Source organism: Mus caroli, unplaced genomic scaffold, assembly GCF_978045245.1.
Source record: "Mus caroli unplaced genomic scaffold, Mus_caroli_1 scaffold_12, whole genome shotgun sequence".
Classification (NCBI taxonomy): Eukaryota; Metazoa; Chordata; class Mammalia; order Rodentia; family Muridae; genus Mus; species Mus caroli.
This window is the reverse complement of record NW_028227267.1, coordinates 99,935,682-99,961,817: the sequence shown is the minus strand read 5'-3', so window position 1 is coordinate 99,961,817 and position 26,136 is coordinate 99,935,682. Positions and strand designations below refer to the sequence as shown.

General features: G+C 35.7%; 1 protein-coding gene across 13 annotated transcripts in view; it reads left to right on the top strand.

The window, feature by feature from the left end:
* Positions 1-26,136, top strand: part of Mycbp2 (MYC binding protein 2) — a 233,148-nt gene that overhangs the window by 55,045 nt on the left and 151,967 nt on the right. For all 13 annotated transcript variants that reach the window (XM_085828830.1, XM_085828825.1, XM_029468874.2 and 10 more), the window contains exons 5-17: positions 49-245; positions 1,478-1,720; positions 1,936-2,007; positions 3,639-3,735; positions 7,693-7,766; positions 7,904-8,042; positions 9,398-9,474; positions 10,232-10,436; positions 11,607-11,771; positions 13,568-13,726; positions 16,339-16,543; positions 20,158-20,303; positions 20,792-20,893. In XM_085828830.1, coding sequence (XP_085684956.1) covers positions 49-245; positions 1,478-1,720; positions 1,936-2,007; positions 3,639-3,735; positions 7,693-7,766; positions 7,904-8,042; positions 9,398-9,474; positions 10,232-10,436; positions 11,607-11,771; positions 13,568-13,726; positions 16,339-16,543; positions 20,158-20,303; positions 20,792-20,893 — 1,881 coding nt within the window. The remainder of the gene's footprint in view (positions 1-48; positions 246-1,477; positions 1,721-1,935; positions 2,008-3,638; positions 3,736-7,692; positions 7,767-7,903; positions 8,043-9,397; positions 9,475-10,231; positions 10,437-11,606; positions 11,772-13,567; positions 13,727-16,338; positions 16,544-20,157; positions 20,304-20,791; positions 20,894-26,136) is intronic.

The following is a 26,136-nucleotide window of genomic DNA, read 5'->3' as shown; positions in this document are numbered from 1 at the left end:
TAGTGCTCTGTACCTCATGAATATAATTGAATCTTGTTTTATCCACAGAGTCTCTCTTCCAGCTCCTTTTGGAAATTACTGTTCGGAGTACTGGGATGAATGACAGCACAGGGCAGTCCCTCACAGCACTCTCCTGTGCCTGCCTCTTTAGCCTGGTGGCTTCCTGGGGAGAAACAGGAAGGACACTTCAGGCCATCTCTGCTATCTTAACCAACAATGGTAGTCACGCTTGCCAAACTATTCAGGTATTTCATAGTTTTAGCTGTTAAGAAATTTCAAAGATGCTAAATTGTACTTTTCTTCATTCTGTCAGTAGAAATTCTCTGCCTTTTCTCATTATATAGTACTTTGATCTCTCTGTGGTTGATATATAAATAATGTACAGCTTTTGATTTAAGCTATATGTGTTTAATTTTATATCATTTTTAGATAACAAATGGATTTTGGCAAAATCTCTAAATATTTAAACTATAATTAATGAACATAATATAAAACATAGTTACATTAGAAAAAAATTAAATAAGAACTCCAGGAAGTAAAAAATCAAATAATAATAGTTTAAAAATTAAAGGCAGGGGTAATAACGGAATTATGGTCAAAAGCACAAATAGTTAGCTAAAGATAAAAGAGGAAGAAATTATACAGAGTATGACAGAGAAAGAGCAAATAAAAGCCATGTACAGAGAATGAGAAAGCTAGTGTATAATAAAGCAGACTATATTAATATGTTCTAACTTCCAAAGCAATGAGAGATCAAAGTGACAGAAAACAAGTCATAGACAAGATTTACAAATGTGAGTAACAGAATCCTTAAAGAAGTCTTATCTGCCTGAGCTTACTTTTTTTTCTTATTTATTTTTTTATTTTTTTATTGTCAGTTCATTGGCCCCCTTCCTGGCCCGCCCTCCCACTGTTTCTCATCCCAGTCCTCTTTCCTCCTGTCTCCAGAGGATGCCCTCCCACCCTCTATCAGGCCTTCCAACTCCCTGGGGTCTCAGTCTTTCTAGGATTATGCGCATCTTCTCTGACTGAGTCCAAACACGGTAGTCATCTGCTAGAAATGTGTCCCCCAGGCCTTATACCAGCTGTGTGTGCTGCCTGGTTGGTGGCTCAGAGTCTGAGAGATCCCAGGGGTCCAGGTTAGTTGAGACTGCTGGTCTTCCTGTGGGGTCGCCCTCATTCTCAGCTTCTTCCAGGTCTTCTCTAATTCAACCACAGGGGTCCCCAACTTCAATCCAATGGCTGCTTGTGAGCCGCTGCTCGCTGCTCGGAGCACAGCCAGGTTTGACTCCCGTAGGTATGCATAGCGTCAGTAATAGTACTTTACTTCTTACAGACGAAGTTTTAGTTTGTACCTTCGTAAGCCTGCCAAACCTTGATCAGTCTTTATAACTTATTTTGCCAGAAATAGTACAAGTATCTTTACTCTGTCTGAAAAAAATCTAAAATGTCTTTTTATATCTTCTCTTTTGAATAGGTGCCAACAATACTAAACTCACTACAGAGAAGTGTACAGGCAGTGTTGGTTGGAAAGATTCAAGTCCAGGACTGGTTTAGCAATGGCATTAAGAAAGCAGCTTTAATGCACAAGTGGCCATTAAAAGAAGTATCTGTTGATGAAGATGACCAGTGCCTGCTTCAGAACGATGGATTCTTTCTTTATTTGTTATGCAAGGATGGATTATACAAAATAGGCTCTGGATACAGTGGAACAGTTAGGGTAATATGACTATTTATAGTTCTTATCACAACAGAAATAACCATAACTCAGAATTGATTGTACCCTGGTTCTAGTCCCTTTAGTACTATCTAAATTTTATTTTTACTTAAAAATTATAATTGAGATGCATGTACTAAATATTATGTGTATTTTTATTACTTTTATTGTTTAATAATTATTAATCACTTCATAGACAAATTTTTGTTATTTTACAGGGCCATATATATAATTCTACATCTCGTATCAGAAACAGAAAAGAAAAGAAGTCTTGGTTAGGGTATGCCCAGGTAGGCAAATATCCTCAATAAATGAAATTATCTGCTCATACTTGTTGAATGAATTTGTATAAGAATTCTGTATTTGAAGTAAAATGGCTAGATAATGGTACAGAGCAGGAGGGAAAATACAAAGTCAGAATTCATCAGTCGTTCAGTTTCAAGCCTGGCTCCAAACTTTAGTAACGGTGTGACTTAGGACAGAGCAGTTTATTTTGTTCTGTTATTTACATTTAAAAAGGAATTGAAAACACCTTCTTTGGTGTTCTCATTTAAGCAGTCTAGGGATAAGAATCATAGATAGCCTTGTTCATGAACAAATCTGAATTAAAAATGAATAAGTGACCTGAGACCAAATTAGGGCTCCTTGCCATAAACTCTTGCATTCTAAGTGTAGATCCTGTCCCTTCTAGCAAACACTTGGCCTGACCAGTGGACAGCCACCTGCTAGAGATGCATACAGAAACCCACAGAGTAAGGAAACAGTAAGCTCACGGAGCTTCCTGACGGCTGTGCTCTCAGCTGCGACCAACACAGCCTGTCTCCTTGGACTAGTTCAGCATCAGACGCAGTTGCTTTTCCTCTCATGAAGACAAAGTAAATGAAAGATGGGCAGAAAGATTCAGGGGCACATAATTTTGTTGTATCCTTGTCTTTGAGAGAAAGTCCAGGTTTCCTCTGGGAAGTATAAAGTGGAGAAACTTTCCTACACTTCATGGTTTCTTGAGCTAACATTATTGGTTGTCAGCATGAAATGATAAAAGAGGCATTGGAAAGGAGTTTGAAAACTAAAGAAATTGTTAGTTTGTCTTCGTTACTGTTCAGTTGCTGTGAATATACAATGATCAAGGCAACTTACAAAGGAAAACATTTTTAACACTTGCTTACAGCTTTAGACAGTCATTGATGGAGAGTGTGGTGACAGGAAGGTGGATTTGGTGCTAGAGCAATAGTTGAAAGCTCATAATTTGTAAGGAGGCAAAGGGACAGACAGACAGAGAGAAGTGGGGGCGGGGGTAAAGGAAAGAGGATGTGGGAGAGAGAGAGAAAGAACAGGACAGCTGGGATGGGCTTTTAAAAACTCAAAGCCTACTCCCGTGACGTGCCTCCTCCAACAAGGCTATGCCTACGAATCCTTCCCAAACAGTTCCACTAACTGGAGACTACAGCATTCAGACACCTGAGTCTCTGGGAGCCATTCTCATTCAGACCACCGCACAGGCAAAGAATCACTCTGCTATGTCAATTACTGAGATATTTTGAAAATAAAATTTTAAAAATAAAATGAGTGTCTTTTAAAACCCAGTGTGCTTTAAAATTTCTCATTAATTTATACTTAGGTTTTATGTAGGAATGATATAGGAATGTTTTAGTTTTTAGAGTTTGAGAGGGAGAGAGAGTTAGTTATATGGGGGTGTATGCATGTAGCATGTGTGTTTGCAGGTCAGAAGATCACCTTAAGTTCTTCCTCAATTCCCTCCATCTGAGGTAGACTCCGTGTCTTAAATTTTAATCTTTAATATCCTTTAGATAGCATTATTGATTTATTATACATAAACAAAATATAATACAGAAACATACAGCTGCTTTTTCTATTGGTAATGAAAAAATATCTTAACACAATCAAAATTGTTTATTACCAGGGTTATTTATTATATCGAGATTTGAATAATCACAGTATGACTGCCATAAGAATAAGCCCTGAAACACTGGAACAGGATGGTACTGTAATGTTACCAGGTAGGTTTTAACTAGTTATATTTTTCTTCACAAGTTGTAAGAAACCAAGATGTAAATGGTAATTAACAAAGATTAGTACTTGCTTACAAATGAGTTTTTAAATATTATGACATGTTAGCCATTTTATCTCCTCAGTAAGTTAATACATAATACTTGGCATCAGAAACAAAGTGCAATGAGGTTTCCTATTTATTTCCAAATTCATACACATCTACAAGGTCTGACAACTTCACCCATTAAGTCCCAGCCCCCAGTTATCAGGGTAATGTTATTTTGTTCTTTTTTTCACTAGAATCACTACTTTAACTCTTAAGTTGCCCTGTACAAGAAACATTGTCATTATTAGTCACCTTAACAGTGCCCTAGAATTTTCCTCTGCTTTAAAAGACTTGCAGTGGTCCGGCATAGACAAGAAAATGTTAGCTTTGGTCATGTGCACTTTGTCCGAAAGTGTTGACAGAGCCTTTGGGCACAGTTCATCTGCCACTGCTCTGTGCCTCATGCTGCCCAAGTGCTGAGGCTCTTGCTCTCAGGTTTTCTGCAGCACGAGGCAAAGGCATAAATGTTCTCTATCCTAAAGTTTTAAGTTTGCTTCTACCAAAGCTGATCACATTAAACCTCAAATATTTAGTGTGTTTGTTAGTAATCTCTTGGCAAACAGTAAAATACTCAAGCATATGATCTTTTGAAGAAGTGAAATTTATTTCTTAAGAAAGAGCACACTGAGAAAGGTATCTGCTCCCTCTTGCTTGTCAAGTGTTTCAATATTCTTATTGCTTCGTTAGAAAATGAATTGAACTTTTCTATTTCTGCATTTTCCCAAAATAGTATATAGACAGCATCATAAAGCAAATGAAGCATTTTGTGTACATGTCCGTGACAACCTAACAAAATCATTCTATAACACCTCTTTTCAGAGTCTACATTTCCTTTCTAAACAAGTCTTGGCCTATTTCATTTGTTTAATAATAACAACTTTAGAAGTATCTCTAGGTATCACCATATAATACAATGAGTTTCATTAGGATTATTTTCATACATTGTGACGTATATCATACTTTAATTATATTGCCACTCCCAATTCTAGTTTCCTTGTATTTTTCTCTTCTTTGACCTTCTACTAATTGAAAAGGTTTTGTTTTTTGGATTTGGGTTTTTTTTTTTTTTTCATTCTTTTGTTTTTGTTTTTGTTTTGAGACAACTGTGCAACTGTCACTGTACAGCTCTGCTTGGCCTGGCCTGGCCTGGCCTGAAATTTGCTGTGTAGACCAGGTTGGCCTTGAACTCACAAAGATCTACCTGTCTCTGCCTCATGACTGCTGGGATTAAAGACGTGGACCACCACACCCTCCTGATTTAAAAAGAGAATTTTAAATTATATCTATACCTCCACTAAAGTCAGTACACAGTTCTCAAGATGGATCATAGTCTACTTTGAACTTACCCTTTACTTACTACTCTGAATATGTTTTCAGGTCGTTAGGCGTTTGCAGCATTATTTTAATGTTATAAATTATACTTTATCGATTTATTAATATATGTTAAAACAAGAGCCTTCCAGTCTTCCTGTTTTCCAGTTTTCTTCCTCCCTCCCTCCCTCCCTCCCTCCCTCCCTCCCTTCCTTCCTTTCGTTCTTCCTTCCCTCCCTTCTTCCTCTCCTCCCTCCGTCCCTCCTTCCCTTCCTTCATTTCATCCTCCTCCTTCTCCTTCTTTCTTCTTCTTTTTTGGTACAAAAATTACAGGGGGAAGATCAACTTTATCTCTCTGTCTCTGTAACAATTATTTTAGGATAATGTCATCGAAGAAATGCTCATTATTGACAAAACCTGTCCTAAATAGATGGGTACAAAAGAGTAACTTCTGTCCAGCTCATTTATAAGGTTGTAGCTGAAAGGAAAATTTAAAAATATCTACCTGTAGGTATTTCATTTATTTTCCATGATTAAAAATTATTTTCTAATGTCTTTATTCAGTTTAAATTCTTCATCATTTAACATAAATGTAAATTTTAACTATACAAGTGTGGCTTTCTGTGTTTCAAAAATACGTGCTGTGCTCACAGTGAAGAACAAATCAACCTTTGGAAGGATAGTCCCATATTGTGTGTCTTCCAAGCTTTCAGATGTTGCTTGACATACTCCTGAAGCTGCTGTCTTATAATGTTGTACATGGATAAGGGATGGATCAAGAGAAGTTCTCAATATGACATGGAAGGAAGACTCAGCCCTCAGCCCTCAATCTGAAGAAGCCTGTTGTCATTGACTCATTTCTTTGGCATGGACTACATTTTCTTCAATGAAACCATTTGCTTTTTCCCTGACAAGGGACAGTTCTTCTCTGTGGCTTTCCATCAAGAAGAGAAGTAGCAAGCTGTCAGGTTTTTAGGTTTACTGAATACCATATTTAAAATGAATGTAATTGGTAATTCATGTAGTTTCATATTCTAGCTAGTCTTACAGTTACTTCACTGCAGTATGGATGACCGGCTCTTGTTGAATATCGTTTTATTCTTTATATTTCAGCGTAACGTTGAGATTGTGTTCTTGTGTCGTTTGCTGTCTACGTCTTGTGACCTCAGAACACGAGGCCTTTTTGCTACTCTTGCGCCGCTTCACTCCCTCATCCCTGCATTTATCTGAAATTATAATGAGTTTTTCTTCTTTGCTTTTTAGTTTAAAATCTTACTGCTTAGAGCTTGAGCAGCGTCTCTCTTGCGCCTCTTTGTATTCTGTACAGTGGACTAGGAACTCTTTCTTTCGATTTCTCCTCTCTTTGATTACCAAGTCTCTTGGGCTACCAGTGGGCCTTGTCTCCCAGTTTCTATTTCCAGTTTGTGATCACTGAATTCTCTATTTGGTAAGGGTCTGCCTGTGTTTTGCATATTTATAATAAGGAAGTATGCTAGTATGAAGCTCTTGGGCAAAGATATAGCTTATTTGGGTGGGTTCCATTGCTGTATTCCAAAAAAGAGTTTTATGTTTTGTTGATTCATGTTGAAGAGAAATGAAATTTCTTTTTGTATTGTGATTAATGGAGAGGTTCATCCTAGTTCTCCATGGTTACTGTAGAAAGTGTGTGTGCTCTTAGATTTGCTTGCTGAATACTTGTTTTCCCAAAGGATACAATTTATACAGATGTTGATTTTGCTTGTAGTTTGTGTTATTAGCAGCAGTCACTAACACATGTTCCAGTGTCCTTCTATGATACTGGTATCCCTTGTCACAATTGGCTTGTGCATTACTTTGATCAAAGAAATGTTTGATCAAAGTGCACCATTCTACATAGATATGTTCAATGCTGGCACATATGGGTAGTAGCTGAGATATTTGGCTATTTTGAGATAAAAAGAAAGAAATGAGTATAGATTTGTTGGCTATCCATAAATAGATAGGAGAAGGATAAATGGTTAGAAACATAGGACATGCTGGAACAGACATTGACTTTCTACGTGAGAAATAGATAGGTAGTTTTGATCCTTCATTTTGTAAAGCAAGGGATATCTGCAGTTGGACACCGTAGACTTAAATACAGAAGCCTTAGATCTATCTGTATTTCTCTGTGACACTAATGACCGTGGTGTATGTCTGTTGGTAGTGTTGCCTACATTGCATGTGATGGTATTGAAATGATTATAACCACACTGTTTGTTTACCATGGTGCATGTTCGACTCTCAGACTATATCATAGGCTACTAATTCATTTTGAAATTAGATTGGCTCTCAGATCCTTAATTATGCAAGCTTTATAAATGTAAGCACAATGTGATCAGAACTCTTAGTTGAATCATTTATTTTTTGCTAATTTGTAATTCTTAATTTTAAAAATGCCCCTTTTTGAGTGTAAGTCTATTTTTATTATGTGAAGAACCCTCATTCTGACTTCAGCAGAGGAGGAAAATCATTTCATGCGTTGCTTAATTGTTGTGTAGTATAATTACTTTTCCTTTCATTTGTATAGATTGCCACACTGAAGGTCAAAATATTTTATTTACTGATGGAGAATATATTAACCAGATAGCTGCTTCAAGAGATGTAAGTATTTGGAATAGCTGTTGTAAATGAAACCACTTTTTCTTAAATTACTGGGTCTTTATTAATTAACTGAAGACTGATTCATGCAATGTAATACTTGATTTTTTTTTTAATTCTTAATTTTAAAAATTTTTTAGGATGGCTTTGTTGTCAGGATATTTGCCACAAGCACTGAACCTGTACTGCAACAAGAACTACAGCTTAAACTGGCCAGGAAGTGCTTACATGCCTGTGGCATATCACTGTTTGATCTGGAAAAGGATCTGCATATAATAAGTAAGATGACAAAATAAATGTTTCTTTTTCATTCCTTTAAAAAAAATCATTGTTTTTTAGCATTTCAGCTAATAATTTAGTGGCTATTTTGTCTACTACTGTAAAACAATTTTTGATTACTATATGGAGGTAACTAGGAAATACAGTCTGAAAACAGATGGCGTGTTAGAAAGTGCTGAGAAAAGTGACTAACAACAGTACTTTCCAGCTCAGTTTGAATAGGGCAAATGAGATGCACCGGTATTTCTTAAGGATCGTGGCAGACAGTGCTGAGTGTAATCTAGTACCACTGCACATTGAGTATTGTTGTTCTGTAACCCAGGGAAAACTCCCCTTTAGATGTTTTCATCTTTGGGAGTATAATAATCTTACACTAGTTTTTTATCTCATGTTTTAATTGCATATTTTTTTTTTTTTTGTATCTTCCCTTCCATGGGAAAATATGCCAAACTGAACTCAAATTTTCCATTTAAAAAGCCCACAGAATGATTGGTTGTGTATATTACTGGCCAAACATCATAAAATGTACTATATAGAAATTTGTAATTTATGGTTTGAAGATATATGCATGTATTTACACATATTTTTTTTTAATTTAGGGGTTTTTCTTTTATCAAAAAGCAAAGGATCAAGAATCTGAAAATTGTATTCAGCTATCTTCATATTTTTTTAATCCCAAATAAAGGTGTTAGAAGAATCTTTAATTTTGTATTTATTCATTTAAACAATGGGCACTAAGTTATGAAAATCACATGAGATAAAATTTATACATTTAATGATGTTTAGTACATGGGATGCTTAATAAAAATATATATTTATTATTTTACGCACATTGGTGTTTTGCCTGCATGTATGACTGTGTGAGGGCCGTGTTGGATCCCTTAGAACTGGAGCCACGGACAGATGTGAGCTGCCAAGAGGGTGCTAGGAATTGAACCCTTGTCCTCTGGAACAGTAGCTAGTACTCCCAACTTCTGAACCATCTCTCCAATCCATAAAAATGTATATATTTTTTAATACCTTAAGTCAGTGACTACGGCTGACGTTGAGTTTTTAAATGTTTTATTCTAAATGTTGATAGTAATAGAATAGCTTCATCTTCTCTGTGTAAAGTCAGCAGAGGATGAAGCAGATGGCGGAGCGTGGGTTTCCCTGTGCTTTGTCTCATCACGTGTGACAGTCTTCCTAGGCAGACCAGGGTGCTCTCAGGCTAGTTGTCCTCCAGACATATGGCTAGGCCGTTTTTATTTTTAACAATACTAATTGAATTGACTCATTTCACAGAGTGCATGCTGTACTTAGAATTACGAGTATTAGAAGTACAGTCATATTTATTAGTCTTGTTTTGATCGCAGGCACAGGATTTGATGAAGAGTCAGCCATACTCGGTGCAGGACGAGAGTTTGCGCTGATGAAAACAGCAAATGGAAAGGTAAGCGACGCATGTTGTTCAAAATTAACATTTTCTGCTTAATGAGAAAGTACAAATTGTTACATAATTCAGATCGTTTTCATATTTAAATATTGTCATAAATTTTTACGTGGTAAAACATAATCATGTTGAAAATAATATTGTGAAAGAGTAGTGACATTTAAGACCTTAAAAATTTGTAAACTTTTAAAAAGGTATATATTTGAAAGTATTTAATTATGAATTCCTGTAATTTTTGAAGTACTGTAAGTTTGTATTTATGTTATTCTGTAAATGATAAATCAGAAATTTCTATAAATGTCCATAATAAGATATCTAATTAAGATACCGTAAAAGCATGTTTAAGTAATGTGTAGATTGTAGATTGTGTAGGTTAGCCTACATAGATTGGAGTTTCTTTTTTATCTAATAAATATTAAGAGAAATTAAGTAAGGAAATTCTGAGAATAGAAATTACTTAATGAAGCTTTATATAAATTTGGAAAATTAATAACAGATTTTATGAAATTTTCTTTGAGTGTATTTATGGGAATATAAAAATGAAAATTGTAAATATCAAGAATACATATGAAAAAGCAAGCTTGAATGGGTCAATTTTTCTGTCGTTCAGATCACCAAATTTGAATAGTATAAAAAATATTGAGTTCTTTTTTTACCTTTCAATAAAATACGGAAACTTTTACATTTTTGTAAAACCTGGTGCACCACTCCAAAAGGCAGTCTAATTTCTGTTTTTCTTCCCTTTCTAACATGTAAGATATATTACACTGGCAAGTACCAGAGTCTTGGAATCAAACAAGGTGGTCCTTCAGCAGGAAAATGGGTTGAGTTACCAATCACCAAATCTCCAAAGATAGTTCACTTCTCTGTGGGACATGATGGCTCGCATGCCCTTTTAGTTGCAGAGGATGGAAGTGTGTTCTTCACAGGATCTGCAAGCAAAGGAGAAGATGGAGAGTCAAGTAAGTTGGCTGAGAGTTGCCACTTCTGAGTTGGTGTAGAGTCATCTCGGCAGCACTACCCCGCAGCTTAGATGGTGCATGTCAGTAAACGATGAGCTAAGGAAGGTGCCTGTCTCACTGCCGATCATAGGAGTGAATTTGCATACTTATGGCCATGCGATTATTTGTTTGAGAATAGGTGGTTGGTAATGTTTTGTCTCATTTACTTATTCTAGTAGATTACTTAAAAAGCTGAAAACTTGGTAAGGACTATGTATTTCAAAGTGAAGATAAACCTTATGTAACTTTGTTTATAGTATTATCGCTTATGAAATTCTTTATCTACTAGGAAATCATTTGCTCAGCAACGAAAAAGTAAATAATTTGATGTATTTTTTCTGTTTATATCCTTCTTTAAAACATAATTTTTCTCTCTTAAATAACTTTTCATATTCCTCGGAGTAGCATCTTACAGCGATTTGTCTTTTGAAGTCTATACATAATGGAAAATTATATGAAAATAAAAGTTGCCTTGGGAATAACACTTAACAAAGCCACAGAGTATGTTACCATCTCCTAGAAACTTGAACATATAGAAAAATCCATGTAAACTAGTTACTGCACATAAGCATAGGTATCAATCCATATGAAAGGCATGCTATAGCATAACAAGATGTTTTTATTCTGAAAGCTTGCAGAAAATTGATTAATCAAACGAACAGCTCGTCGATGTTTTCCATCTTTGGCTTGTTTCACGGGTAGAATTTTTTTAGATAGTAGTTTGTTATATCACCCATGCTTCTGTTTATTTGTTCTGTTTTATATGTGTATCACCTTTATAATCACGTTGAATTGGGATAGCACTTAATATCTGTTAGATGAATGAGAAACTGTTTCCAGAATCTAATATAAGAGCATACATTAATTATAAGGGGAGATAAAAAAGGAGCTGATATAAGTATGTGTATAGGGGACTGAGATGGTATGTGTCCTTGTGGTATTTGACAGCCTCAATATTAGTTGACTACATGAGGCTAGCAAGTTTAATCTGCGTGGTGGTAAGCCCAGGGTTTCTGAGACTTAATAAAGTGTATCAAGAATTGTAACAAAGAAAACAGTTTGTTTCTTTTCTTTGGTTTTATATATAAATCATTGTTATTTCCTTATATTCATTTTATTCATTCTTTTTAGCTAAGAGCAGACGGCAGTCAAAGCCCTATAAGCCGAAAAAGATTATTAAAATGGAAGGGAAGATTGTGGTGTATACAGCCTGCAATAATGGAAGTAGTTCCGTTATTTCTAAAGATGGAGAACTCTACATGTTTGGAAAAGATGCTATTTATTCTGATAGTTCAAGTAAGTTCCTCACTTAGACAATGTGGAAGTATTATTTCCCTTGCTAATTACTGTTTTCTATAAAACAGGTGCCTGACTGAAACTTAAGGAGGGGAAATGAGGGATAGACGTAGCTAGATAGTTTTATATTTATAAACTCCAATCTATAACTTCATACTATTTGGTCACTGGATTGTTCTCTAGTAATTAGGAATGATTATAGTGAGTGTGTCATCCCACTTGGGGAGACTTTGTTTGAGACATATAATGTAAAACAGAGAGCAGAGTAAATGAAGTTTATGACTATAAAGTGTAGTGATTATCCCAAGGATGAAGAAATCAAACGTAGACAATTTAGAGCAGTGAATTATTAACTGAAACTGCTCCCAGGTAATAGGACTACTGACTTAGTGTGGGGACATTCAGATTCTCAGTGGGCTGAAAGTGTTTGAGTGACTTCAGGAGTAGCATATTAATAGTTTAAAAATAATATCCATATAACTATTGCTTGCTAAAATGCTGATAGAAATTGAGCATTTACATGTAAGTTAGGTGGACCAGACAGACACTGCCTGCCTGCCCCTTTGCAGTCTGAGAGACATTTGATTGTGATAGACTTAGTAGCTATTGTTCAGTGCCTATATACGGAGTCAGATTTATTACTAACTGTTTTAGTTGGACAAAGTTTACCTAACTTTCAGATTTTTCTTTTTTTCTACTTCTCTTAAGAAGAGGCTAAATGATAATAATGTATTTCATAATTTAGTTTTATAAGTCTATAAGAAAGGACATGTAAGAAATGCTTTGCATAGAATGTAGAATGTAGAATGTAGAAATAGCTCACTGTATAATCACGTGTCATAGGTAGTCAAATTCTGTTCTGTTAAATAAATATTATTACATTTTTCAAGTGAAAAATAAAATACTGAAATTAGGAATATTTTCAACTTAAATAACCACCGAAATTTTTGGAAATGAAATTTTTGATATATTTTATAAAACTTTAGTTTTTACTGTTATTATTACTTAATGAGGCTAAGCAGCATGCCTTTGTAATTTTAAAATTATTGCAAAAATAACTAATCAGTGTAGCACGTGGGTGTAAAAATCATGCTAAATGGAACATAAGGGAAGTTGAGGAAATACCGGAGTGGACTGTGGAAGAAAGTATGAGAGGTTCAAAATTACTGTTTGTGACCTGCTGAGAGAGCTCAGCATGCAAAGGTGCTTGCTTCTAAGCTCAACAGCCGGAGTCTGTCCACAGGACTCAGGTGCTGAAAAGAGAGAACCAAGCCCCACAAGTTCCCTTCTGACTTAGACGTGTGCATCATAGACACAGGTGCATTTGAATGCATGCACAGGAAACAAATAAACGTGATTTTACAATGAAATCTACTATTTTGAAGAGTCTTACAGGCTTATAAAAACCAATACTGTTTTATTATACCATTCCAAGTGTTTTGCTATTTGTCTGCTTAGGTAAGTTTAAGCCAGTAAAGGTTCATGACTTGTTTGTGCTGGTAGTTGGGTTTGAGAGCTGCTGGTCCTTCTGGGTACTCATTGTTTAAACTGTTAGTACTTGCAGCAAGCAGGCAGAAGTCAGCTAGAAACGATGTTACCGTACGTAAGTGTTTGTCCCAACTATGAATGCCATTTTAAAATTTATTCAAACTACATTTAATGCTTTTTTTTTTAATTTGGTGATAACCTACTAGGAATTTGGTCACTTGTTTTGCCCAAGAAATTCTTCATTAAAGTTGTTCTTGTAGGTACAGGAATATTTTGTTGTTTTTATTAATTCTGTATCTCTTTTCTAGGTTTGGTATCTGATTTGAAAGGCCATTTTGTAACTCAGGTAGCAATGGGTAAAGCTCACACGTGTGTTTTAATGAAGAACGGAGAGGTTTGGACATTTGGTGTAAATAATAAAGGACAATGTGGACGAGACACTGGTGCTATGAACCAAGGAGGGAAAGGTAGGAGTTAAAGGCTCGGATATTAAGATCATTGTTGTCTTTTCATTCGCTTTTTAGAACAGAGTGAGGAATCCTACTCTTTTCGAAAATAACTGCGTAAGAGATGTCTCAACAGTTAGGAGCACCTGCTATTCTTTAAGAGGACCCAGGTTCTATCACTGCACTTGTGTGGTGGCTTACACCATCTGTAACTCCAGTTCCAGAGGTCTGATGCTCTGTACATGTATACACACACACACACACACACACACACACACACAGGCAAAAGTCATACATAACAATTAAAAACAATGACTCTTTGATTTTTATAGATTTAGAAAACCCCTAAATTTTTACTTGATAATAATTAACGATAAAAGTCAATCACTGCAAAAATAAAATAGGCTTTATTGTAATAGTAACTTTTATTGGCCTGAAGCTTATTTATTGCATCTGTCTGCTAATGTAGACCTAGTCTTGGAAGCTTCTAGGCCCCATACAATCTACTCTAAGCCTAGAATGTTTTTAGCCCCCGAAACTTACTGCTAAATAATAAGATTACCTTTTCTATCTCTTTTTGTGCTCTGGCTGGTTTAACTCAGCTGTTCTGGCTCAAACTCCTCCAGGCAGATTGATTTGGTCCCTCCTGCACTACTCTCCCTGGCGTTATACTAGTCAGTGATATGTTCTAGTCTTTTGGCTCCTTGTCATTCTCCCGCTGGTTCTAGCCAGAGAATGTGTCTAGCTTGTTCTCTCTGCAGCCTGTCTCTGTACAACTGTCCCTTACCCTCACTGCCGCCTTTCTCTTGTCCTCTCCTGCAGTGCTCTCCTTACATAGCTTCCTGTCTTCCTTTCTGTGCTGCCTCTCAAGTAGCTTCCCTTTCTTCTCTGCTCTTCTGAGAGTGTGCATATCCTATCCTGTCAAATCTGTTTCTGATTCATCACTTTGTCTGCCACTCAGTTAGACAGACATCACTTTCAAATATGAGTGCTTCCTTCTACAGACTAATTTTACCTTCTTTGTTTGGGACTAAAGGTGTGTGCTGAGAGGGAGTCTGTATTTCAGTCAGAGGGATTGAAGGTATGTGCTAAGGCTGAGCACATCTAGAAACAATTTTTTTTCCAGTAAACAACACAATTTCAGAGTTCACAGCCTGAACTGATCAAATATCCCGTAACACTTGTATTTTTGTTTTTTGAAGAAGTAATGTTCCTAGCTGTTTAATATTATAAAAATCTACAGTAATTAATAGTTCTTCTTTAACATTTTTGATGACTGAATTATTCATGGAAAGGAGATTTTTCTCAAATGCTTGTCACCTTCAGTTTTAACTACTTTCTGGCAGTAGTCTTTCAACAGTATTGCCCTTCTTGTTTAATCATGAGTATTTTGACAGCTCAGACTGCTCTTATTCCCTGGCCTTTTGTTAGGGAAAGGTGAAACTGTAGCTATCTATTTTCATAGTGTCTTCTTCTCAATTCTTAGGCTGTTGAAGGGAAGGGATGTTTAATCCTTCAATTTCCTTGCTGTCATGATCTTGATCTTGGCTTGTAATAGTATGTTTAGTTAATTGTTGCTTCTGGTTTTTATTTTTAGCTGTTACCAACATTGCCTGTACTCTTTAGTTCAATTTTTGACTATCTTGGATTTTTATTTTTTTAAAACAGTGGGAGAAGATATGTTCATACAGTCAGAACTAAGCATTGGGCTATGATAAACTTCAATCATTCGAGGTTTAAACTTTCAATTTATTAACCAAACCAAGAGCATCTCTTCTGAGGTCTGCTAGACCATGGATTCAGATAGGTTACAAGAACCAGTTTTGATAGGGAGAGTGTTGGTCCCATTTGTGTATATAATTATATTAGTTTTTAAAAAGATAGCATTTTTAAAACAATTCTTTTTGTTTCAGGTAGCTAGCTTGGATCTTTTATTTTAAAGTATGAAATATGAATAAGAGTCCATTTGTATTTTATTGAATATACAGATTAATTCAAAGACAATAGTTATGCTGTTGACTCTTAAATACTACTATGTATAAATCTAGTAAAGATTGTGCTTGATACATTCTACCAGAATTGCATATTCTAGCTCTAACCAAAATTATCTGGTATTTGCTTGTCTCATTTTTTATATTGTTCACTGATTACAAAGCTAAACGAAGACCTCATGTGCTGTGCTCGATTTCTCGATTGTTAGCTTAGCCTTTAACAGCTTAGCATCCTGCATTCCTGAACCAAGTTCTTTTTTTTTTTCCTTTGGTTTTTCGAGACAGGGTTTCTCTGTGTAGCCCTGGCTGTCCTGGCACTCACTTTGTAGACCAGGCTGGCCTCGAACTCAGAAATCCGCCTGCCTCTGCCTCCCAAGTGCTGGGATTAAAGGCGTGCACCACCACGCCCGGCTCCTGAACCAAGTTCTTGATTAGACATAGTTACCTTGAGTGGCTTTTCTTTAGGTGGTGTGCAACAGATAAGAGATAAACGAATAAGTTTAATGAGGAATAATAGATTAATTGAGTAAATACATAACCACTGTGATTACAGCAGGGCTTCATGTATGTTTTTAAGTTGGGAAATATGTTTTCAGATATGGAAATAATTCACATACAGTTATAAATTTAATTGTCATACAGGGTTTGGAGTTGAAAATATGGCAACAGCAATGGATGAAGACCTGGAGGAAGAACTGGATGAGAAAGACGAGAAGTCCATGATGTGCCCTCCAGGCATGCACAAGTGGAAGCTGGAGCAGTGCATGGTGTGCACCGTGTGTGGAGACTGCACTGGCTACGGCGCCAGCTGTGTTAGCAGTGGCCGTCCTGACAGAGTTCCTGGAGGGTAGGACCAGACTTCCTATGAAGAAAATAAGCACACTCTCCCTCCCCTCTGTTTTTGTTTTTATTGTGTCTCAGGTTATCTCACAGTGTGTCTACCTATGTTTATATGTGCCCGTGTATTGGGGTAGTGGTATGTGGGTTTCAGACCTAGGGCTTCAGACTAATACCAGTTAAGTACTCTACCACTGAACTACACATTCAAGCCTAAACTTGAATACTTAGTTATTTTCTACTATATTGTGTTCTAATTTAGTGTCATCTTTATGTTTGGCTTCCTTTCATTTGATTCATTGAAGCCATTATTTAAAAATTAAGTTATACTTTTCTTCAAGTCTAGGGCCTTATTTGTTTTTTTCCTAAGCTTGTTTAATGTGAAATGTTTATTGATCTTTTCTTAGTACAATTATCAAATTTATATGATTCTTGAGTAAAAATACATTCTTTTTCTCTCTAACATGGTATCCTGCTTACCTATCTGTCTATCTATCTAGCCTGCCTACCTATCTATCCATCCATTCACCCATCTGTCCATCTTCTTATAGATTCTTGATTTAAGGGTTTGTCTTGGTTAGTTTTTTTTTTTTTGTCAATTTGATATAAACCTATACATATCTGGGAAGAGGACTTCTTAGTTGAGGAAGCACTTCCATATGATTGTCCTGTAGACAAGTCTGTGGAGTATTGTGTTGATTCAGTGTGGAAGACTCTTGTTTATTGTGTATGGTGCCACACCTGGGCAAGCTGAGCAAACCATGAAGAGCAAGACGTAGCACTCCTCCATGGGCTGTATGTCAGTTCCTGCCTCCAGGTTCCTGCCTCCAGGTTCCTGCCTCGGCCTCCCTCTGTGATGTGGAACTGTGAACTGAAATGAACCTTTCCTCTCCAAGGTTCTAAATTATTGTCAATTCTAAGTTAGTATTCGAGGTGCATCAAATAATAGAATTTTCTCCTAGAACTTTAGAAGAATTTCATGTTTACATTTTATAGGCAATATAACACATAAAGGGTTGTCTTTTTAAAGACTAGGTTTCTGATAATTGGCTGATTTAGGGTAGGAGTGAAATTTTGTGAAGAAAAGCCTAGTTTGAGCAAAACTACCTCCAGTCTCTGGTTTTACTATTTAGCAAATGTTTAGCTATCAAGTAATGCTTCCCAGTTCCTGGCAGCATCTACTGTGTTTGTATTTCTGGACTTACACTTTTTCTGTCATAAGTAGATTGTATACAATAGCCATTTTTCTTCAAGGCTATTGAAATATTATTTCAGGCTTGTTTTGTTACATTGTGTTGCTTGAGATAAGGTCAATCTGGCCTCATACTTCAAGGCTCAAGTGATAACCCCTGATTCAGGCTTACCACTTACTGCAGCCACAGGCTTTTTCTTGTTCTTGGCATGGCTTATTTTATTAGCATAAGTAAAAAATGTACTCTACGAATAGATAATTTTTATTCTGTAGTGCTTTGTTGGATACCATTTTCTACTTTAATGACCTAACTTATTTATCTTTAATTAATTTTTATTTTGAGCATTTTTATGTAAAAGGATCCAATTTTTCTTTGTAAACAGTGTTAGAATTTGAAATTTAATCTCTCAAACCTTTCCTAGGCTGTTTTCATTAAAAATCAACCCCCCCAGCCGGGCGTGGTGGCGCATGCCTTTAATCCCAGCACTCGGGAGGCAGAGGCAGGCGGATTTCTGAGTTCGAGGCCAGCCTGGTCTACAAAGTGAGTGCCAGGACAGCCAGGGCTACACAGAGAAACCCTGTCTCAAAAAAAAAAAAAAAAAAAAAATCAACCCCCCAAACTTCGAGCTTGGTCCAGAATAAAGAATCCAGAAATGCAGACATACTTCTGAATTCTCTGTGTCCTACTAGAATTATTTTTCTTAAATGCTCTTCCATAGACATTTATACAATTTTCATTGCTAACACTTAGCCAATTAGAATATTTTTGTTAATGACCAAAATAAATATTTGAATAAATTTAATAAAATATTAAATGTCAGAATACTGAGAACTTTTAGAGATGATTTAAGTCATCATAAAATTCTTACTACATACCTTATAATACACTTAGAATTAGGCATTTTCTATAGTTTCTTTTGTGGTTCAAGGCATTGGTTTTGTCAGTGTAATTTTTGTTAGAGTTTTCTTTAATGTTAAGAAATGCCACCTGTCAGTCATGTTGTCTTTCTCTCCTGCCAGTTCTCTGAGTTTCTTTATTAGTTCTACTAGTTCTTTTAGCATTTCAGGTTCTGTATAAGATTTTTAGAGATTTCTCATGATGAAATTATATGTAGAGGGAGATAACAGTACTTCTTTCAGATTTGGGTGTCTTTTTTTTTTCTTCCCTCCTGATTGCTCTGGTAACCTATGCGGTATTATGTTAATCAGATGGGAGACTAATTTTGTATCTAGTCTTAGAAGACGTGCTTTTCATCTTTCATTGAATGTAATGTTCATTGTATGTTTTCATTTGGGGCTCTGAATGTGTTTAAGGATTTTTTTTTCTGTTCTTAGTTTCTTGAATTCCTTAAATAATGAAGTATGTTAAATTTGTTAAAAGTTAATTTATATAGATTGAGAAAATTATGCATTTTCCTCTTTTATCCTCTTAGCGTGGTATATTATTCATACATTTTCTAATGGTACGTTCCAGGAGTGAGCTTCACCTTGTGTGGTATGTTATCTTAGTGTCGTGTTTTATTTCATTTGTTAGTATTTAGTTGGGTTTTTTGCCTCAATTTTTGTGAAGGTTATTAGTCTGTTGAGGGTTTTGTTTTTATTTGTTCTATGTCTTTGCATTAAATATCAACATAAGACAGGATCTTCCACATTGTCAGTGATCCTTATTTTTCAAAGCTCACAGTTTGCAGGATACTTAGCAGCCACACCATTTGAGCTGTTGCTAGGAGCATTTGTCTCTTGTCCCTTAACAAAACTCTATATTACCATGAATGTGACAGGGCTATCAAAAGTTTCAAAGTACCAATTAGTGAGTAATTAAAGCTATGACTTCTGTATCTGTGAAGAGTGTTACAAAGAAGTTAGTTTTTCACTAACATCCTAGCCGACTTCAGGGAGTATTTTTTCTTTACTTTGTGATAAAGACATGTTATATGGTTTTCAGTTTGTCTGATAGTGACAAAGCAGAAGCAAGGATTAGGTAGTAACATGCAGAGAGAAGAGAAGCATGGGACATGATAATATATCAAGACTGAGGAGAGAGACAGAGCTGATCCTTTGCTGATAAGGCTGCCACCTATCACTGCAGGCGGCCTACAGACGCTCCCTGCACTTCCTGGAGCCAGAGTTGGTGCATGTGCTAGCCACAGCCCATGCTGATCCTTAGTACTAAAACTTCTGCACTCATGAGAAAACTCATAGGAGAATGGCCATTTATAATTAATTGTAGAATCTATTTTGATTTTGTGTAGAAATATACTAGAATCATTAGACTCATAACACATTCTTTTAATTGTTTTTCTAAAATCCCTACTTTTCTTTGAAATCAATACAAGAGATTGGAAAAGTGGTTACAAAAAAAGAATATTAAAAAATTAGAAGGATTTCAGTTAAGCCTGTGTTTTGTTGTTTGTTTGTTTGCTTCTACATAGGATCTGTGGTTGTGGTTCAGGGGAATCTGGCTGTGCTGTGTGTGGATGTTGCAAGGCATGTGCAAGAGAGTTGGACGGTCAAGAAGCAAGACAAAGAGGGATTCTTGATGCAGTGAAAGAAATGATACCTTTAGACCTCCTTTTAGGTAATTTATTTTATTGTGTTGAATATCTTACCCTCACCTCAATAATTCTAATAGTTGAAAGTCTTTCTATTAAATATTGTTTTAAAGTTAAGGTTAACATGAACATCGTTTTGGTAACTGATATGACTATGGGTGACACTTTTTTCGTGAACCTTTTATGGTAGGAATTTCTTTTGGGGGTTGTTTTTGCTTTCTGTTTTGAGTTTTTTTGAAACAGGGTTTTATCTGTGTAGACTTGGTTGTTCTGTAACGCACTCTGTAGACCAGCCTTGAAGTCAGAAACCTGCCTGTCTTTGTGTCCTGAGTGCTGGGACTAAAGGAATACACCACCACTGCCCAGCTTATAGGATAAGAATTCTTGCAATAAAAATTTAAGTTTAAGGTGGTTTTCTGCTAGCTTTTACTTATTCATATCTGTATAGGTACAGCTATTATATACTTAAGTTATATGACATATGTTATTTTTATTATTTTGGCCAATTATTCAGCTGTCCCTGTACCTGGGGTTAATATTGAGGAACATCTTCAGTTAAGACAAGAGGAAAAACGGCAGCGTGTCATTAGAAGACACAGATTAGAAGATGGAAGAGGTAAGATGTAACTACAAAGAAAAAGTATAGGGAAACTTGCATACTTTAACTGACGCAAGTGAAATATTTACAGAATATCCTCATTTAGTAAGAAGTATTAAAGTTCACAACATTGTTGTAGCAAGTGAAGTTACGTGAACATATTTGCAGCATTTATAATGTGCTAGTAATAATACATTTAGTTCAGTAGAGTACTCCTCAACTGCAGTAAAGTGTGTGCTGGGTAGCTCAGCATGATGGCTCATACTTATAATTTCAGCACCCTGATGTTAACACAGGATTGCTACAAATTCCAAGCCTGTCTGCAGTGAGACTGTTACAAAGAAAGATAAAAGGATGTGCCACTGGAAAGTGTAAACATCATTGCCAATGACAGTTACAGATCGGATCAAACCTTTCTTCAGATTTTGGGTCAAATACAGATATTTGACCATAGATCCATATTTAGTTTAACTTAGGCTGTTCAGGTCTGTTTTCATAGCGTATCACGTCATTGCCATTTGGTATAATATCATTATGCTGTCCAGACATCCAGTGCATGATTGTGACGTTTTTATGTTTTTCTTTTTCTTTCTTTCTGTTTTTTTTTAATACAAAAAGATTATTTAGAAAAAGGAATTGAAAGTCATGTTTATTTTCAAAGACAGATGTATTGCTTATATTATTTGCTTTATTGTTTAGGATAGTTTCTTAACCTGAAAATATATTTAATACTACTTGTACATAAATGACATTTTAAAATGTATGAATAAGACAGAAATAAATATTATGTTACTAAAATTGTTTTCCAACAAAACCTTTTTGTACAATTGTGACAAAAAAATGTTAAAAATTTGTGATTTAATGTGGGATTAGGCAGATTCTTACTTAGAAGAGCATATTGGCATTGTGTGTTTTCAGTACATCTCAGAATGTATAGACTTTTGGTATAGAAATCAATTTATTACCATTTTTATATATTTTTCATAAACTCATGGTAACTTCTTACCATCACTGTTCATTTTTCTTAGTTCTGTTATATGAAATACAATAAGTAATAACTGGCGTACCTGTAAACTTTTTGGAATGTACAGATTATTGTTTCCAGAAACAGAAGCAGTGATGGCTGGTAGAATGAGTATTTGCCACTTTGGCTTTATGCATGTAAAGTCATTGCCTTTAAAGGATTTAATGGATTTGTGGGTGTGATGTTATTTTTAGTAAATGTTTGCAACATTTGTAGGTTGTAGGTCTCTAACATGGCAATTTATTTCTTACATTAATGGTATTTTTGCTTAAGGCTATTGTCTCTTTGCTATTCATTTTTTTATTCTTTGATACATTAGTTTGAGTCACATAAATTGACCTACAAAACCCAGTAATTTCATAGATGTTATTCAAAGTAGAGCTTATTACAGTGGGCCTTAACAGGACCATTGTTAAGTGGGCACTTATCAGAGGGACCAGTTCTCGGGCCCCACCCATCCTGTCCTAGTGAGTCTAAAATTTGGATATTAGGGTCTAGCAAAATGTTGTTTAACAAGTTTTCTAGGGGTTTCCAGTGATGCCAAACTCATAAGCCAGTATTTTAGGCCGTGTGGTTGAGTTCTGTCATGGTTCTGTTGGAGAAGGTTGCTTGTTTCTGGTTTCCCACACAAGAACAGTAACAATAGAATTGTAACGTTGCAGCTCCCACTCCTACTCATTCATTAGTGATGAATTTATACCCACGTATGTAGTTCAAGGGTTTGGTATGCTGTTCTCATATTTTAAATCTGCCTTTGTTGTTTCAAAGTTGATCAACATTCAGAACTTATCTCTATATTAAAGCCTATTTAGTCAGCAACAGTACAAACAGTACAAACAGTACTGTCATATAACAGTACAATTCAGTACTGTTATATGACACAAGCTATCCCATAATGCTGTCATTCTCAGTGGCACCTCAGTTGGATAATAATTTACATTGATCACCTAGCTGTACTACTGTACAGATAAGGCTGTAGTGTATATTAGTGACCTGTGTGAAAATGTCACGTAGCATGGGCTAAGCTGTAAGTAATTGTTAAATTAGAGAAGAATTAGAATTAGAAAAATAGTTCATTTTCTTTTAAGTGATACTTTCATATCTCTGTCCTTGACATAATTGCTTTTCTTACAACATTTTGATTCTGATAAAGAAAAATATTCAACTGCTTCTCAAGAATAAAAGAGATTCCATTTTGATACTTACAAATCTGTTTGGACACAAGTGAGGCTATAAAGATAAATTTATTAGAAAGTAGCCAAGTTGCAGTTACAATTGGTAAGACTCTAAAGGCATTGCTTGATTGACTTAATACATGAATACAGTATTAATTTAAATTCTAATGCCACATAAAAGTATTTTAAAATTAGAATATATGAAGGACTTAGAAAGTATCTATTAAAAATCTGTTTAATTCTTCATGTGAATATAGAAATAGAATTTTGTTATAATTTCTTTCATAATTTTATATATGATATTGCTTTATTATTTTAGATGATTTTATTTTGTAATGTAGATTGATGTGTCCTTTTAATAATGCTTTCTATTATTTAAGTTTTTACTGCATATAAAATAATTGAAGTAGTATAGGAAGTGAGGTTCAGTTGTAAAGTTTATAAAGTTTGGTTCCTTGCCATGTCCTAATGAAGCATCGGCACAGAGCCTTCACAGTGCGCTGCTGTGATGGATGCCAGTGCACCGACCCCGCCATTCTAGTCTAGGATACATACATATTAGCTCAGTCAGGAGCCTCTCCTAAGTCATCACAAACTCATACAACTGTTATTGCTTGCTTGACACTTGGGTTCTTCTTAGGCTTTTGAGAAATCTGTTGAAATAAACATTGTTAAACCTACACCTGTGTGAAGAGCAGCTCTAGCTTTACCCAGGCACAGGACGCCTGAGGCACAGAGTATCTACTGTGGAAGAGTCATGCTTCCCACTAGTGCCCCTTTTATTAGTTTTTCTTTTCACTTTTGCACAAGGACAGTATGATCTCATTGTTAATTTAAACAGCACAAAATACCTTTTTGCATAAATGTGCTGTGTACGTTGCAGTTTAATGTCTTAGTGTTCTTCCACTGAGAGGTTTCCATAGTCCTTCAATTAATTTTAATTGTGTATGGGTTATTTTTAGATTTTTCCTCAATTAATGAGATAAAATTAAAATAAGTACCTTTGACCTAAAATTTCTTTTCAACTTTGAAGGGATTTTCCTTAAGATAAGTGAGAACGGCAGGGCATGTGTCCATGTAAGCATCTGTGCTCGAGGTGAACATTGGGATGGCTTCCTCAGGGACTTTCCAGCCCTAAGAGTTCTTGAGACAGGGTCTCTCCCTGAACATAGAACTTGCCTTTCTATCTTAACTATCTAAAGAGCTTTGGGTAGCCACTTCCCTCTGCCTCATTCTTGGTCTTGCCATGCCTGCTTTTTAATGTAGGTGCTGAGAATTTGAACTCAGGTCCTTATGCTTACAAGGTAAGCACTTTACCTTAATAGCCGTCTCCCCAGTCCCAAGAATAATAGTTGAATTATTAGTATATATCACTATAGCTTGCTGGAAACCTTGTCTTATTTAATGCATGTCATTCATGCTTCTTACATGCTTGTGATTGGGCTCCAAATAGTCTACTTTATATACATACATACATACATACATAATGTGAGCTGTTAGATAGCTTTTTTATTATTTCAAACCTCCCACTTGGTAGTGTGTAAACACCACCTTCATTAGACTGTGATGCTTGAAGCAGGGTGTATGTATGCCTTATTTCCCAGTTGTAGTAAATTTTTAATCTCAGATTAGGGGTTTCTACCCCACCTTTGATCAGTTCCCGGATAAAGACGCACAACCTTTATATTTCTAAGCCTTAGTCAGCACTAAAGCTGGGCAGATATATACCTATTGTACTATTATGTCTACTTCCCTTTCAATAGCCCCAAGTTATAGCCTGGTATGTTCCATCTGGGCTGCTCTTAATTCCAGTTGGCCATGTTTTCATGATTCACGAATCTATCCCATGGGGCCTCTCCTCTCTCCACTTTCTCCTTCTCTCCTTTATCCCAATCCCTTCCTCCCATCCCAATCCCAGGAAGTTAAACCTCTGCCTATCTCTCTTCTGCCCAGCTATAGGCTGTAGGCATCTTTATTTACTAATCAGGATAACTTGGGGGCAAGGTTACATAGCATCACTTGGGTCTATGTGCAGATTCTATTGTCCTGGGGATAACCAGGCTTTTTTTTGGGGGGGGGCAGTATTTAACATTATAATACATAGCAAAAGACCAAATCACAACACCTAGTTATTCTCTTAAGTGGAGTCCAAATTCGAATATCTATGCGAGTTGACTGAAAACAATTCAGGCATTCCTGATTACCTCTAGAATGGAGATTGATGCTGTCAAACATTGTGTTTGTTTTGAGCCAAATCAGACTCCCAAGTGCTGGAGTTATAGAGGAGTACTATCATGTCAGGCACACAGACTAATATCTCATGACTGCATGCCTACCTTCTGTTTTGGCTTTATGTGTTATTAATGACAGAACAATACTACTTAACGTTCAAAAGTGCTTCTAAATCTTTAACTGGAATGTCTTTTCCATCTCTCTTGATATTACCACATCTTTTGAAACCGTTCTGAGTCAACCAAATTAATTATAAGACTTTTCAACCTTTAGTGACATACAGACTTCTTTTATTGCACTAATAATATCATATAGTTGATTTTTCCTAGTGTGGTCCTATGTCTTTATAATTTCATTGCTAGTACCTAGTATTTGCTACATAAACAATAATTGAATGTTTTGTGAATAAATAATCAAGTCTGTACTTGGGAAAAGTGATTTCAGTTTACAGTGCTGCTTGGAGCCTCAGGTTTCCTAGGCATGATTGTGCAAGCACTGTCAGTGTTCATGTGTCAGGAGATTATTAAAAGGTTGAATTTAGTGAGAAACTAATTCATGAATTCATAGCTGTATTTTCTATGTAAAAAATATCTCCATCAGACTCCCAAATCAGAAAATGGTAATATAGCTTGCTATGTTATAATAAATTATTACTTCAATATTCTTTTTATAGGTGGAAAGTATTTTAGAGTATTTATGCTAATTTCTTTAGTAAATCAAATAATGATGATACCTAATGAGGAAATAAGATATTTAGTTCATTTTTGAAATATGTATTTTGGTTCCTTTAGAAATAGAACTCAATTTATATGAATTTACTGCATTACAGG